At 58.7% G+C, this 16,870-nt stretch overlaps 1 protein-coding gene across 3 annotated transcripts in view; it reads left to right on the top strand.

Annotated features, from left to right (window-relative positions):
* Positions 1–15,148, top strand: part of LRFN1 (leucine rich repeat and fibronectin type III domain containing 1) — an 87,692-nt gene extending 72,544 nt beyond the window's left edge. For all 3 annotated transcript variants that reach the window (XM_039509624.1, XM_039509622.1, XM_039509623.1), the window contains exons 2-4: positions 1,295–1,352; positions 10,821–12,229; positions 13,611–15,148. In XM_039509624.1, coding sequence (XP_039365558.1) covers positions 10,854–12,229; positions 13,611–14,436 — 2,202 coding nt within the window. In that variant the 5' untranslated portion in view covers positions 1,295–1,352; positions 10,821–10,853 and the 3' untranslated portion in view covers positions 14,437–15,148. The remainder of the gene's footprint in view (positions 1–1,294; positions 1,353–10,820; positions 12,230–13,610) is intronic.
* The last annotated feature ends 1,722 nt before the right edge of the window (positions 15,149–16,870 follow it).

Genomic DNA, 16,870 nt, shown 5'->3' with positions numbered 1-16,870 from the left:
GGACCTGGGGTCGACCCGGCATGGGTGTTGGACAGAGATGGATGGAAAGATGGAGAGATACCAGGGACAGAAGGTGAGATAGACAGATAGAGAGATGAACGGATGGATGGCTAGGTTGAGAGGTGGATAAACATTGTGGCTGGAGAGAATGGTGGATAGGAGGCGAGAGAGGTAGGAGGACTGGATGGATGGATGGATGGATGGATGGAGAGATACTGGGGAGGGATGGATGGAAGGCTGGATATAAGGATAAAGAGATGGATGGATGGCTAGTTAGAGCAATAGATAACTATTGTGGCTGGTTGGAGGGAGATGGCTGCACAGACAGAAGGATGGAGAGATACTGGGGATGGTTGGATGCCCTGGCTGGATGCACAGAAGGAGAGAGTCGAGGACAGACAATGTCTACAAGCACTGGAAGGGTGAAAATGACACAACCACCATCATAAGCTGCCGCGGCAGGTAGAACCTGAGCCTTCCGGTGCTCAGTGGTCCAGCCGTCACTGCTTGGGCTAAGGGAGGGACTCCTCCAGCCGCCTGCGGCAGTAGGCTCTTATCCGCTGCAGAGCAACCCAAGAGCAGACATGTAAGACCCACTGAAGAATGGGCTCCAGAAACAGCAGGCGGGGAAGGAGCTCTCGAGAGTGTGACGATGGGGTGTGAGCGGGCCCAGGGAAACGTGGGTTTATTCTTGCTGTTGCTTGTAGTCCGTGTCACGGTAGCACCTAGGGGTCTGAGCCCGGGTCAGGGGCCCATTGTTCTAGGCTCTGTCCTAACGCACAGCTGAGGGGTGAGCGTGATTCCTCCTGATGGGAGAGGGGGGCACGGGGAAAGCATGGTCGGTCTCTGGAGCTGACCCCGAAGATGGGCAGAATGAGATCTCCCAGGGACCAACAGGGGCAGGGGCAGAAGGAGCCCAGCAGGGTCCCCAGGAAGAAAGGACTGGAGATCAGGTTAGCACCCAGGTGCCCCAGTCATGGCCCAGGCCCCCAGTGTGCCAGGTGCTGTATATTTTCTTTTGCTATTAGGGGTATTACGGTAGTGCTGAGGCACCTGAGTCGTGGCCCAGGCCCCCAAGACGCTAGGTGCTGTACATATTTATGGCTATTAGGTGTATTACGGTAGTGCCGAGGTGTGGCACTGGGTGCTGTGAGCCACTATGCCGTGGGGTGGGCCGGGCCACCTCTCCCTCAGGCCCCGCCCACCTCTGCATGCCCCTCGCCCCTGGGCTTGGGGAGGGTGATGATGGGGGCAGGTGGGATGGCTGCTGACATCTCTCTCACTCTCTCCCCAGGCAGTGGCGGCGGAGGCCTGCATGCCCGGCGGGAGGCGGGATGAATTCCTGAGGAGAGGTAATTGCCAACGTGCCATGTGCTGGGTGGGGGCAGGGCAAGGGGGGGCATAGCCAGATTTGGGGTGTGAGCGTGGCCTGAGATGGGCCCGGGTTGCACACGGTGAGCCCAGGGCAGCTGTGCTGTGCTTGTGAGGGCATCGCAGGGCCTGGCGCAGGCCGGGAGCAGGTGTGGCACGGGCCTCACAGGCTCTGTGCTTGCCAGGCAGAAGGAGCGTTCGGCGCGATGAGCAGCGAGGAGAAGCGCCGAGCGAGCGCAGAGCCGCCACCGTGCCGAGAAGGCAGGTTAAGAGTCAGCCGCATGCCCTTGTTACCAAGAAGGCCAACGGCATATTGGGCTGCATTAGTAGGAGCACTGGCAGCAGATCGAGGGACGTGATCATTCCTTCTAGTCGGCACTGGTGAGGCCTCATCTGGAGTATTGGGTCCAGTTTTGGGCCCCCCACTACAGAAGGAATGTGGAAAAATTGGAGAGAGTCCAGCAGAGGGCAACAAAAATGATTAGGGGGCTGAAGCACATGACTTACGAGGAGAGTCTGAGGGAACTGGGCTTGTTTAGTCTGCAGAAGAGAAAAATGAGGGGGGATTTGATAGTTGCTTTCAACTACCTGAAAGAGGGTTCCAAAAGGGTGGATCTAGACTGTTCTCAGTGGTGGCAGGTGACAGAACAAGGAGTGACGGTCTCAAGTTGCAGTGGGGGAGGTCTAGGTTGGATATTAGGAAACACTATTTCACTAGGAGGGTGGTGAAGCACTGGAATGGGTTCCCTAGGGAGGTGGTGGAATCTCCAACCTTAGAGGTTTTTAAGGCCCGGCTTGACAAAGCCCTGGCTGGGATGATTTAGTTGGGGATTGGTCCTGCTTTGAGCAGGGGGTTGGACTAGATACCTCCTGAGGTCCCTTCCAACCCTGAGATTCTATGATTCTAAAGTTGAACGCTGGGCACGTCCTGATGAACCTGTACAGGGCGCGATGGCGCTGGGAGCCGCCCAGACGCCTCTCTGAGAAACGTGCTGCATCACTGCTAGGCCAGACTCTGGGGTGACCCACTGGCAAGTGTGTGTGATAGCTGCACAGAAGTGGGTCAGGGACGGCCCTCCCTTGGAAGCATTAACTCAAGCCATAGCCACTCGTGCTGTTAGCCCTGGAGGACCCCAGTTCAGTGGGGTGCCAGCCACGGTGGAGGGCATCTCACCAATACTTTACAACGTTGTCCTCATTGATTATCCGAATCAGCAGATTCTATGTTTGACTCCTGGCTGTTCGCCAGATCTGTTACCCGGGGTTTTTAGAACCCAGAGCAGCGGTTCCTTAATTGGTTTGTTTTAGGAATAAATTAATGGGAACGCAGTGCTTTTGGCTGATGAAAGACTAAGCCTGCTTTTATTTAAAATTATAATTCATTAGAGTTAAGCACATATAGACACAAGCAATAGGTTTAGAATATTTTAAATAAGTACTTAGAATTTGAGATGGTATAGCAGGTTTGCAGTGTTCAGTTGCAGGCACGGACCAGGACCCTATTGTGCAAGGAGCTGTACCTTTTTATTACTATTAGGTGTATTATGGTAATACCTAGGCACTCCGGTCATGGACACGGCCTCCATGGTACTACATGCTGTACATTTGTGTTGCTATTAGTTGTATTATGGTAGCACCTAGGAGCCCCAGGCGTGCACCAAATCCTCATGGTGCCAGGAGCTGTACATTTTTGTTGCTATTAGGTGTATTACAGTAGTACCCAGGCGCCCCCACTCCTGGGCCAGGGCGCCAGGTGCTGTACAGACACAGATTACAAAGCTGGTCCCTGCCCCAAAGAGCTGCCCGTCTAAGCCGATGAGACAGCCCAAGGGCCGTGTCTTGGGACGGAGGAGGGTGGCAGGTTTGTTGTGTGAACCCTCTGCCCCCGGCTGATCAGTGCCATGTTAACCAGCCTGATGGCCCGTTGAAGGGGTCTGCGGCGGGAAATGCCGACAGGAAATGAAGCAATGGCAGAGAGAAGGCACCAAGGGTAACCCACTTCCCAGGCCCCAGAACAGTTGGGTGGTGACTGCCTATTTGGCTCTGACCCGGCTGTCACGGGTGACTCCTCCCCAGGCTGGCAGCCCAGGTTCCAAGGGGATCCTAATGCTGCATTGGCAGCAAACTGCAACAGACCCTTGCTTGTCGACAGGGGAAACTAATCCAAATTAACTCTTAAAGTAGATTAGTTAAACCGTATTACTCCCCTGTGTGGACGCTCTGATTCAGAATGAAAGGGGCCTTAAATCTGTTTAGCTTTATGCAATTCCAAAGCCGCTCCCCAGGGAGGAGCCTTTTGTCCCATCATGGAGAATCCCCTCCCCCCCCAATGATGTCTGCGTTATAGGTGCTATGACACGCAGTCCGCTTCCATCCATCAGGGGACAGCGCCCACTCCCTCCTCTGCCTCGTTACTCCGCTCGTTGGTATTTTACGGGATTGCATTATCATGCTTACAGGATTAGTGCCAGTGCCGCTGCGAGGAGCCGCTAGCTCCCGCTTCCAGCTCGTTAGGCCTTATGAAAAATTAATTGTCCTATCTCCGGGGCTCAGGGCTGCAGGCAGCTGTATGGGCTGAGGAGGGGGCGCACCCCAGGAAAGAGCCGCGAACCCCGCTCTAGCTATGGAAGGGTCGGGAAGCCAGGCTAGGTAGAGCAGGGGGTGCTGGGAGTCAGGAGACCTGGGTTCTGTTCCTCACTATAGCCCCTGAGAACAGCGGGCGAGTGCTTCTGTCCCAGCTCCCGCATAAACAGAGGCGTCAGTGCGGCAGGCTGTGAACATGGGCCGGCTAAGATGTGTGTCTAAAGAAGCACCCATGGGTGCAGCGTGGCGGCTGGTGTCCCTGCTGTGCCATCCACCGGGTAGCCGAGCGGCGGCTGGCAGGGCATAGCTGCCCCAGTCTGGGAAGTGTCTGCAGGACTAGAAGGGGACCTGGCCGGACCCCAGTAGAGGCACTGCCCCTCGGCACTGCCGGGCCCAGGGCAGGGTTATGCCAGCAGAAAGGCATGGATGGCTCTTGTTTGACACTCAGACCTCCCTGCCAGAATATAAGTCCTGCCAGCACTGCATTTGTAACCCCCCCGCCACAATAGCAGCCAGCAGTGTTCTCTTCAACTCGTACCCCCCACCACCACAATAAAAGCCCCATTAATGCTCTTTCTGTATCTACCCCACACACACACACGTAATGGGGCAGTGTGCTGGGGTAGCCAGCCAGGAACAATCAGCCCGGCCTGTGTCATAATTTGCTGCTTGCCAGCCTAAGAGCCAGGACTAGGACTAATTGGGATTTCAGCCAGCCTGAGAAATGCCTGGGCCTCACCAAAGGCAGGAGAATGCAGGCGGGTTGGGGGGGGAAGGAGCTATGGGGAGTAGGAGGCGCTGGTCTAGGGGAAGGGCTGCTGAGAGTCAGGCCTCTGCCCCGGCGTGGCCAGGCTGAATGGGAGCCCCTCAGCGCGTGGGAGGTGAGTGAAGAGGAATCTGAATGGGCTGGCTGAACTGTTGCCCTGGGAGGGGATCGCACGCCGAGAGTGACCTGGGGAAGACCAAACACCCGGGGGAGGGGAAACTGAGGCAGGGCATGCCTGCACCGCCAGGCTTGGCCAGCAGTGGGTGCTCCATGGCAGCTGAGCCTGTGATCCCCCCGCCATAGTAAAAGCCCCAGCAATGCCCTCTGTAGCTCCTATCTTCCCCCATGATGAGGTGCTGGGAGGGGGCACTTGGGTTAGCGGGGGGAGGGTCTGGCTCCCAGCCGTGGGGAGGGGCTGTGACTGACCAGCTGTGCTTAGCAGGGCAGTGACTGTAGCCTGTTTCCCCGCCCTCCGTTTCTCTCGCTTTCACTCCATTTCTCTCTCTTCCCCTCCATTTCTCTCTCGCTCGGTGTAATTGATTCTCTTCTCCTTGGGGAGAGCAAGAGAGATAAAGGCTCAGAGCCGGCCGCTGACTTCGATCCACATCTGCCTGGCAACAGCAGAGGTTGTTTTTGTCCGCACACAGGAGCAGTGTTCTAGGGTTCAGCTCGCGGGCAGGCTGGGAGCCAGGGCTCCTGGGTTCTTTCCCCAGCTCTGGGAGGGGAGTGGGGTCTAGTGGGTGGGGGGGTGCTGGGAGCCAGGGCTCCTGGGTTCTTTCCCCAGCTCTGGGAGGGGAGTGGGGTCTAGTGGGTGGGGGGGTGCTGGGAGCCAGGGCTCCTGGGTTCTATCCCCAGCTCTGGGAGGGGAGTGGGGTCTAGTGGTTAGAGCTGAGGGCTGGGCTCTAGGATGCCTGGGTTCTATCCCTGGTGCTGAGCAGGGAGGAGGGGGCTCTGGTGGGTTGGGGCTGGGAGTCAGGACTCCTGGGTTCTATCCCTGGCTCTGGGAGGGGCGTGGGTCTGGTGGGTTAGAGCTGTGGGGGTTAGAAGCCAGGACTCCTGGGTTCTATCCCTGGCTCTAAGAGGGGAGTGGGGACTAGTGGTTAGAGAGGGGGGGTGCTGGGAGCCAGGACTCCTGGATTCTATCCCTGGCTCCGGGAGGGGAGTGGTGTGTAGAGGTCTGAGCCAAGCCAATTGTCTGTCTGGACTCCTGGGTTGCATTCTGGTCTTTCCTGAAACTGCTCCACATTAAGCAGCTGCTGAAGAGCTTTCCTGGAGCTGGGTTGGGCAGCTGCATGTGAGCGGCAGGATGGCACCGGGCTTAGGGCGCTAGCATCTCGGCTCTCCCACAGATGCGCCTCCTTGAGCAGCTGCTCTGTGCCTCAGTTTCCCCATCTATACAATGGGTATCCTGTGGGGGTGAGGTACTGTGAATAAATACACTGCAGCCTGGGAGGTGCTCAGATACTGCAATGATGAGGAGCAGAGGCTCTCACTCACGCCCTGGGACGGCAGCTCCCCGGGGGGGGGGGTGTTAAAAACGTGAGGTGGTGGGATTGTAGGGTATAACGAGCCATAACGACTCCGGCCCCTCCCTCCATTGCAGTTCGGATGGTGCCATATTCCCCCCGCCCCTCGAAGATCGTAGTAGAACCAGCGGGGGCTAGGAATTTGCCCCCCAGATCTCAAATTGCAGCCGTTTGGAGCGGGGTGAAACTTTCGCCATCACCTGTGTTGGATTATTATTGAGTGTAGCACCTAGAAACCCCGGCTGTGAGCGGGGGTGGTGGGGTCCCCCTTTGGGGCCGGCGCTGCATCGGACCCCGGCCGAGGACCTGTCAGGCTGGCTGCTGCACAGACCCCAAGTGAGAGACAATCCCTGCCACCAAAGAGCTCACGGTTTTGGCAACTAAAGACTGAGAGGGGAAACTGAGGCAGAGAGCAGCATCATGACCTGCCCAAGCTCACCCAGCAGAGAAGTGACAGAGACTGGACTGATTTAGTTGGGGTTGGTCCTGCTTTGAGCAGCGGGTTGGACTTAGATGACCTCCTGAGGTCTCTTCCAACCCTAATCTTCTCTGATTCTATGACAGGAACCCGGTGTACTGAGCCTTCTGCACTGGGTCACAATTTCTCGCAAGTGTAACTTTATTTCACAGCAGCTGCTTGGCCCAGTGGGAAGAGCACCGGACAGGCACTCAGGACGCCTGGGTTCTAGCGCTGGCTCTGCTGCTGACCGGCTTCTCGCCACTCTTTCTGTGCCTCAGTTTCCCTAACATGCAAAATGGAGATGCTGGTGGCAATCTCCTTGGTCAAGCAGTTGAGAGCCTATGGTTCGCAGTGGGGCTCCCCTTAGTTTGGTGGGGGTGGCTCTGGGAGTTCGTAGCTACCCCCACCAGGCTACCAGGCTAGGTGCTGGCAAAGACACCCCCTGTCCCCCGAGCGTTGCGTCTCCAAGGAAAGGCTGGTAACATGACGGGGCCTCCCCATGCCGGGGATCTGCAGCTGGGTGCCTGAGATCTCCCTGGCCAGGAGTGTGGGGAGCGGGGGCCCCTCTGAGATGCAGCCAGCCGGGTCTGAGAGTCAGGTGCCCCTTTACCTGGCCATGGTGCCTTCTGGCCGGGAGGCGCGCTGGGGGTTAGGGGCATGGGAACGGGGGTGCTCGGGGACAGCGGGGCCGGGCTGAGGACCTAGAGGGACGGATGGAGCCAGAGGGTGGAGGGGGCAGGCTGGAGCCAGTTGAAATGGCCAGAGATTCTGTGATGAGTTTCCAGGCCTCTGCCTTGTGGAGCGTGGTGGGGACGGGGTGAGGGGGACGCTGGAGCCCAGCCGGTTCCAAGCTACCTGGAGCAGCCAGGGGGCCGGGGCTGGGGCTGGGGCTGCAGCAGAAGGGGGAGGGGCCCAATACCAGCCACAGGCTCCTTCCCCCACCCGCCCCTCTGCTCGCAGCCATCTCACCAGCCTCCGTGGGGTAATAGTGCCTGGAGGGTGGGGTCCCCCAGCTACTCCAGTCCTGGCCTTGCCCAGCAGGGGGCGCTGTGGGGTGTGTGTGGCAGGGCACTATGGGGGGGAGCCCCCGACTGCTCCAGCCCTGGCCTCGCCCAGCAGGGGGCGCTGTGGGGGGGTGTGGCGGGGCACTGTGGGGGGAGCTCCTGGCTACTCCAGCCCTGGCCTCGCCCAGCAGGGGGCGCTGTGGGGAGCGGGGCAGAAGCACTAGCTGTGGGGGAAACAGTCCCAACCTCTCCCAGCAGGGGGCGCTGTTGGGCGTGGGACAGAAGCACTGGCTGGGAGGGGCTCCCAGCTACCCCAGTCCCGGCCTCTCCCAAGAGGGGGCGCTGACTGACTCTGATCCAGTCCAGGGCAGGGACCCGGCTGAATCAGGGAATGGAACATGGGCCCTTTCCCCTCTAGGAGGCGCCGGCTCTGAGCCTGGGCGGCCAATGGGGGCCAGGGCCGGGTTGGCGTCGTCTCCGTCTCCTGGGCCCGGTTCAGAGCCGTCACACTCGGCTGCTCCGGAGAAAAGTCTCATCGCAGCTGTCAGCTGCGATCCCATCACCAGCCTGCCTGCCGGGGGGGCAGGCTGACAGCACAGCGCAGGGCCGTGACTAGATGCTTCGGGGTGGGGTGGGGAATCCAGGTGGGTCAAAGCCGCCCTCCCCCCGTGGAGACAGGGTGAGGGGCTAGCCAGGGGCCTGAGTGCGGCTGCTTCTCATTGCCCCAAGGGTTTGCATCAGCCCCTGATGCTCCTACTGGGCACCTGAAAGTCACTGGAGAGAGCTTGTGTGGGTGTATTGGGATGTTTTGGGGGGGGGGTCTCCCAGGGCGAGTGCGTGTGCCTGGCTCCAGAAGAAGGGTAAGAACCCCACAGTAGCAGATGGGGGACATTCGGGCTCGCGCTCGTCTCTATTAGCCAGAGACTGGCGTCAGCCCAGGAGCAGCTTTTTCATCCTCGTCAGCGTGAGCTGTTCCAACTCTGGCTATTCTTCATAGCCGAGCCATGCGCAATCCCTGACTCCTGCCCTGGGCGGGATTCATGTGGCTGTGAGTTCCACAGGCCAATGGCGTGGCGTGTGGAAAGGGACTGGCTTGGAATTTGTCCATGCTCTGCCCAACATCCCTTCGCCCTTGGGTGACGAGATGGGGTGAGCCAAAGCTCCTGATCGCCCTTCTCCCTCCCCGCCTTGTGGCTTTGTAGCCGTCTGTCCTGTCCCTTCTTATCTGTCATGTGGGAGGCGCCTCCTGCCTCAGACGGAGTTGGTATCTACTTCAGAGAAATGTGAGCAGCGGTGTGACAGGAGGGCTGTACTTGCCCAGCGAGCCAACAGTCCTTCCCCACCCCGATAGCCTTGTGAAAAATAGGTGAAACTGAGGCACACATCGGCTTCATAAAAATATGACAGAAAATTCCCACTTTGTCACAGTCCATTGCCCCAGAATCGGGGGGAGGGGGAGCACTCTCTGAAGCAGCTTGGTGGGAGGAATCAAGTCACACCTATGGCTGAAGAGCACAGTGGGGAAACTGAGGCACTGTGTCTGGGCCACAAGGAACCTGGTATTTAAGGATCTGAAGGTTTCCCAGTTGTTCCTGTTTGAGGGTTTTCTGAAAAGGTGGGGAGGGGAGATTTTTTTTTTAAGGGCGTCTTCATCTCTGGTCATGGACTGGTCTCAAGGTAATTTTATTATTAGGTAGATGACGGTGGTGTGTAGAGGGTCTGACCAAGACTGGAGGGGTCCCTGTGTGTTCTGGGCACTGGTGGGGGGTGGGGTGGGGGGTTGCATTTGTAACAAAGATCAGCAAATGTCTGTGCCACCAGTAAATTGGGGGGAACACGGACCCTGAAAGGTACAACCCACAGGCCGTGATTAGAAATGGAATTTCGCCCGCTGTACAGAACGATTGATGCCCCGGGACAGGGTATTAGATCAGGTCAAACTACACTCTCACAGCAGGTCAAACTACACTCTCACAGCCGGCTTTTCTGACGTTCAAATCTGTGAAAAAGGGAGGGATGGGAGGGGCTGACTTTAAAAAAAACAAAACATGTTACACTGGGGGGGCAGTGACTCAAAAATGTTTCCTCCCCCCCCGTTTTTGAAGATAGAAATTTTCCAAAAATGATTTTTTTTCATCAAATGATGGGATATTCTCCCCCTGCCACCAATAAAAAAAGTGTCTTTGTTTCTTTTTTGGTTTTAAATCCCTTGTTTGAAAATGTCTCCTTTTGGAAAATGACAATCCCGGCAAAATTAAAGAAACAAACAAAAAATCCCAGCAAACCACAAACAACTGTCCAGTAAAACAAAACAAAGCAAACTTCTCGGTGCGGGGAGGGGAAATGAGGAGGGTTTGGGGAGGCTGGGAAATCCCAAGCAAATCGAGTGTGAGGAAGCGACCCAGTGGGTGTTGACCGTGTTGTCACCGCTCACGATTTTATCCCAAGCCTGGTGTTTTTCCTTCAATCACCAGCTCCCAGAGCCACGAGATCCTGTAAGGATTTACGCTTTCATTTAAAAATAAGTAAGTTGGTGGTGGCCGAGAAAAACTTGGCAACGGGACCCCTAACGTCTCAAAAACCAGGAGGCGACTGAAAAAAAGAATCTGCTGTGAAGCTTAGCTTAGTGTAAACCCTCATGATTTTCAAGCAAGATCTCACGATTTTTTCTGGAGGCATGACTCATGGTTTTCCACCCCTGGTGATACTGGGATGGGGCCAGCCAGGTTGTGTTCCTTGGGCGCCACTTTTTTTTAAAAACATGATACCCCCGAGGGGTCTGTCGGTCACAGGAATCGAACTGCAGGTCTCACAGCTCCACAAGCTGAGGGGGCACTTGGACGGGACCTCTGCCAGCTGAGCTTTAGAATCTGGGGTGGAGCACAGGGGCTGTTTTATACAAAGATCCTTTGCTCGGCAGTGAGATGCAGCTGTCTCTGGGGCGGGACACGGAGGCTGTTTATACATCCAGCGCTGAGACGCAGCTGCCTCTAGGGAACGGGCTGCCGCCGCCTGAATACTCAGACTGGCCAGTAGAGGGGGACAGCGCTTGGGGAGCCATTGGCCGCCGTAGGTTTGTCGCCACTGATTTTTGTGCCTCTTGCCTGCAGAGCCCGGGCCGGGAGGAAGCGAGGGCCAGTACCATGGAAAAACTCCTCCTGCCCCTTTTGATGCTTGGCACCATGGCAAAGGGTCAGCACTGCCCCGGCCGCTGCATCTGCCAGAACATCTCGCCCACCCTGACCATGCTGTGCGCCAAGACAGGGCTGCTCTTCGTGCCGCCATCCATCGACCGGCGCACGGTGGAGCTGCGGCTGACGGACAACTTCATCACCGTCATCCGGCGCAAGGACTTCTCCAATATGACCAACCTGGTGCATCTGACGCTCTCCCGGAACACCATCAGCCAGGTCATGCCCTACGCCTTCGCCGACCTGCGCGCCTTGCGCGCCCTGCATATGAACAGCAACCGGCTGGCCTCCCTCCGCAACGAACACTTCAAAGGCCTGGGCAACCTCCGGCACCTCATCCTGGGCAACAACCAGATCAGCAACATCCAGCCGGCCTCCTTCGACGAGTTCCTGGCCACCGTGGAGGACCTGGATTTGTCCTACAACAACCTGGAGACGCTGCCCTGGGAGGCCATCGGGCAGATGGTCAGTCTGAACACCCTGACCCTAGATCACAACCTCATCGACCACATCGCTGAGGGCACCTTCTCCCAGCTCCACAAGCTGGTGCGTTTGGACATGACCTCCAACCGGCTGCAGAAGCTGCCCCCGGACAACCTCTTCCTCCGGGCTCAGGTGCTGGCTAACGTCCGGGGCTCCCACCCGTCCACCTTGACCATCAGCTTCGGAGGCAACCCCTTGCATTGCAACTGCGAGCTGCTCTGGCTCCGGCGCCTGACGCGGGAGGACGACCTGGAGACCTGCGCCTCTCCCGAGCACCTGATGGATAAGTACTTCTGGTCCATCTCCGAGGAGGAGTTCATCTGCGAGCCGCCCCTCATCACGCGCCAGTACTCCACCAAGGCCTTCATCGTGGAGGGCCAGGGAGTCAGCCTCAAGTGCAAGGCGGTGGGAGACCCCGACCCCTCCATCCACTGGATCGCACCCGACGGCAAGCTGATCCACAACACCACACGCGCCACGGTCTACGACAACGGCACGCTGGAGGTGCACATCACCACGCTCAAGGACAACGGGGTCTTCACCTGCATCGCCTCCAACGCCGCCGGCGAGGCCACGGCCCCCGTAGAGGTCTGCATCGTGCCACTGCCGCTGCTGGTTAACAACACCGGCCACATGAAGGAGCCCGACCCCGGCTCGTCCGACATCACCACCTCCGCCAAGTCGGGCGCCAACGACACCAAAAACCACCTGGAGAAGAAGATTGTGGCGGCCGAGCTGACCTCCACCTCGGTGGTGATCCACTGGCCCTCGGAGCGGCACATTCCCGGCATCCGCATGTACCAGATTCAGTATAACAGCTCCCTGGACGACTCGCTGGTGTACAGGTGAGGGCTGGGCTGGCGGATGGGGTCCATGGGTCATCAGCAGGGCTGGAACCAGGGGCATTAGAAGCGGGTGCTAAAGAAGAGCCACTGGTGGCAGTAGTAGGTTATTATCCTCTTACTAGCACCCCCAGCTTGATGGTGGATGGTGTCCACATCAGCAGGGCTGGAACCAGGGGCATTAGAAGCGGGTGCTAAAGAAGAGCCACTGGTGGCAGTAGTAGGTTGTTATCCTCTTACTAGCACCCCCCAGCTTGTATGCGCCACTGAACAAGTGGGTGATGCACTGGGTCTAACTGGCCTCTCTTGTCCATGGGTAGCCCCACTGACCTCAGTGCAGCCAGAGGCAGAGGAAGGGTAGGAGAGGGGCCGGATACGGACAGACTCTGCTCACTAGCTCCCAGCCCGCACTGCCCGGTGTCACCACCAGGGGGTCTCTCTCAGTTCTGCCCTTGGGGAAAAGCCATGGAAAGCAGGGGAAGCGTCACTGGCTGGAAATTTCTGTGGGCAGGAGATGGGGGGAGGGAGCTGTGGCTCACCCCAATGCCAGGGCAAACCCAGGACAGGAGTAGCAATGCTGCAGGCAGGGTGGGGGCAGGGCAGAAGGCTTTGAACTCCAGTTACCTGGCTCCGTATGATTAGATTTCCCAGAGTGACAGGTTCAAATCTCAGCACCGCTGGCTCAATTTCCACAGCTTACAAGGTGCTAAAGGTCTGGCCCAGCTTTTTTTTATTTTTTATTACCTGATTTTTTTATTCCTATTAGGTGTATTATGGTAGCACTGCGGGTCTCAGCCCATAACTAGGCCTCCCATTGTGCCAGGCGCTGTACATTTTATTGCTATTAGGTGTATTATGGTAGCACGTAGGAGCCCTAGTTGTGGGCCAGGACCCTATTGTGCTAGGGGCTGTACATTTTACTGTTATTAGGTGTATTACGGTAGCATTTAGGCACTCTAGTTATGGGGTTGAAGCCTTGGGTCTACCGTAATACACCTAATAGCAATAGTATGTACATTACGGCAGCATGGAAGGTCCTGCCCCATAAATAGAGTGCCTAGGTGTTACCGTAACACCCCTAATAGCGATAAAATGTACAGCCCCTAGCACAGTGGGGTCCTGTCCCATAACTAGGGGTCCTGTTGTGGCAGGCGCTGTACATTTTATCACTATTAGGGGTGTTACAGTAGCACCTGGGGCCCTTAGTTCGGGGCCAGGACCCCACGGCGCGAGGTGTTGTATGAACACAGAGCAGGAAGATGGTCCCTACCCCAGAGAGCTTTATGGGGTTAGGGGCACATCCCTAGGATGTGCCGGGGGGCTGGGGCCTGGGCTACGGGGCTGTCCCAGCGATTAACCAGTGTCTTCCCTCCCCCCGCCCCAGGATGATCCCCCCGTCCAGCAGGGCCTTCCTGGTGAACGACCTGGCGGCGGGGCGGGCCTACGACCTGTGCGTGCTGGCCGTCTACGACGACGGGGTGACGGCGCTGACGGCCACCCGGGTGGTGGGCTGCGTCCAGTTCACCACGGAGGGGGAGACCGCCCAGTGCCACGCCCTGCACACCCAGTTCCTGGGCGGCACCATGATCATCATCATCGGCGGGATCATCGTCGCCTCCGTCCTGGTCTTCATCATCATCCTCATGATCCGCTACAAGGTGCACAGCGGGCACGAGGGGCCCAAGAAAGCCAAGGTCAGCAACGTCTACTCCCAGACCAACGGCGGGCAGCCCCCGGCCGCCAAGTCCGCCGAGGACAAGTACGAGACCTTCCAGGAGGTGGGGCCTACGGGGGCGGGGCCTACGGAGGCGGAGCCCAAGAAGGACACACCCGCCGCCCCCGAACCGGACAAGAGAGACCCCAAGCCGGGTGCCGACCTCCAGACTGTGGCCCTGCTGTCCTCGGAGGAGGGCCCGCCCCAGGGCAGCGTGACCGGCTCCTTGGGTCTCCTCCGGGAGAGCGGGCCGGGCGGCCAGCACCGGGCCACGCTGGGCAGCGTGGGCCTCTTTCCCCGGGAGCTTTCGAGGACTCACCACCACCGTCACTCCTTCGACGGGGACTATGCTCTGTTCCAGAGCCACAGCTACCCGCGCCGGGCACGGACAAAACGGCACATGTCCACGTCCCAGCTGAACGCGGAGGACTGCCCGCTGAGCCAACGCCGCGTTACCTTCAGCAGCACTGAGTGGATGCTGGAGAGCACCGTCTGAGACGGGCCCCGGGGGGGCGGGCTGCGGGGGGGGGCAATTTCGTCGGGCCCCGCGGGGCGCACGACCGGCTCCCCCGGGGGCGTGGAGGGGACGGCTCCGGTTTCACCCGCCCGCCCCAGACGGGGGTCCTGCGCCGATCCCGCCGACGCCGGCTCTGGTGCCTTAAGGAGCGGAGACGGAGGACAGAAATGAAAAACACCACCCGACGGACGGCGCGAAGGCAAGCAGTGGGGCCAGGAGGGGACTGCCCGGCTGCAGGGAGAGGAAAGGGCGTGGGGGGGGCTACGGGGTGAGTTTCGAGACCCACCCCCTCCACGCCGTCTGCACCGGGCGGCGCGGGAAGGACAGAGCAGGACTAGCAAAGACACATGCACAGATGACACGAAATTACAAAGATCCTTTTACCTTGAGTAAATCTTTATGCATTAATAACTGTCCGGGACGGGGGACGGAGCAGAGTTTAGTTCCAAAATCAACCTATTTCCCCCTGCCCCACCCCCAAGTGTTTCTGGGAAGGGGACGACAGGCGCCCGCTCCCCGACACAGACTGCGGGGGGCCTATTTATTGTATCTGGCTGGTCTAGATCATTTTCTGTGTTCAGTGTATTCAGTATTGAAAAAGTCATCGCCCCTTTTCCCTGTTATTCCAAACTGTGCCCCACTCTAGCAAACTCCCCCTGCACCCCGGGCCCTCCCCCCTTCATCCCTCCCAGCCCCCCAGCAATACCCCATTCCCCCCCATCCACCCACAATCTGCCCAACCCCCAGAGCCATCCCCCAGCCCCCACCGTCCCTCCCAGCCCCTCAGCAGTACCCCATTCCCCCATCCACCCACAGTCTGCCCAACCCCAGAGCCATCCTCCAGCCCCACCATCCCTCCCAGCCCCCAGCAATACCCCATTCCCCCCCATCCACACACAATCTGCCCAACCCCCAGAGCCATCCTCCAGCCCCCACCATCCCTCCCAGCCCCCCAGCAATACCCCATTCCCCCCCATCCACACACAATCTGCCCAACCCCAGAGCCATCCTCCAGCCCCACCATCCCTCCCAGCCCCAGCAATACCCCATTCCCCCATCCACACAATCTGTCCAACCCCAGAGCCATCCTCCAGCCCCCACCATCCCTCCCAGCCCCCAGCAATACCCCATTCCCCATCCACCCACAATCTGTCCAACCCTCAGAGCCATCCCCAGCCCCACCATCCCTCCCAGCCCCCAACAGTACCCCATTCCCCACCAACCCCACAATCTGCCCAACCCCCAGAGCCGTCCCACACCATCCCTCCCAGCCCCCAGGGGTACCCCATTCCCCCATCTTTCCCCCATAACCTCCACAGCTGTACCCCATTCCTCTCCATCCACCCCAGCCCCCAGCAGTATCCCATTCCCCTCACTCCTCCACAATCTGTCCAACCCCAGAGCCATCCCCACCATCCTCCCAGCCCCCAGCTGTACCCCATTCCCCATCCATCCCCAGACCCCAGCTATACCCCATTCCTCTCCATCCACCCCAGCCCCAGCAGTACCCTATTCCCCATCCATCCCCACAATCTGCCCAACCCCAAAGCCATCCCCACCATCCCTCCCAGCCCCCAGCTGTACCCCATTCCCATCCTTCCCCACAACCTCCACAGCTATACCCCATTCCTCTCCATCCACCCCAGCCCCCCAGCAGTACCCTATTCCCCATCCATCCCCCACAATCTGCCCAACCCCCAGAGCCATCTCCCAGCCCCCCAGAATATCCCATTCCCCATCCATCCCCTCAACACCTCCACTGTACCCCATTTCCCATCATCCTTCCCCCATCATGACTTTTTAAAAGGAAAACGCTGTTTGAGTGTCGAACACAAGTTTTTACATTAAAAACCTGTGCCCTCCGCCCCCCGGAACCTCCTTATTTCCTCATCCCCCACCCCGATCCCTCTCCCCCCTACTGTCCCCTTTTGGGGCACGGCCCCCCTTTTCAGGAGGTGATTAAAACCTTTTATGTGTGAACTGCAGTGGGGTCCGGCCTGTGTCTGTCATGTCGGGGCTGGGGGCAGAGCAAGGGGGGCAGGCGCAGAGATTGAGGCAGGGGAGGGGATGGGGATGGTGCCCAGAGGCGGTGCGGGGGGGACACAGAGGGCAGAGGGGGGCGCCGGGGAGCAGGAGTCTGAGGGCAAATCCAGCAGTGGTGTGGGGGTGATGAGAGACCAGCTGGGATCCAGGCAGGTTGGGGAGGGGCAACGTGGGTGCTGGGGGGCTATGGGTAGGCACTGAGGCTGGGGCTATGGGATTATATGCAGATCATACTAATTAACAAGCCCAAGGGCCGAGCAAAGCGGGGAGGGGGGAGCCGGTTCTTTTGGACCCTGTCGGCTACATCCTTTGCTGCCCATCTCCTGACCCACCGGCTCCGCTCCCGTCCTGCCCGCCTGGCGGAGACAGG

This window comes from Mauremys reevesii, linkage group 22, assembly GCF_016161935.1.
Source record: "Mauremys reevesii isolate NIE-2019 linkage group 22, ASM1616193v1, whole genome shotgun sequence".
NCBI lineage: Eukaryota > Metazoa > Chordata > Testudines > Geoemydidae > Mauremys > Mauremys reevesii.
The sequence above is the reverse complement of the archived record's forward strand: the minus strand, read 5'-3'. Positions and strand labels throughout refer to the sequence as shown.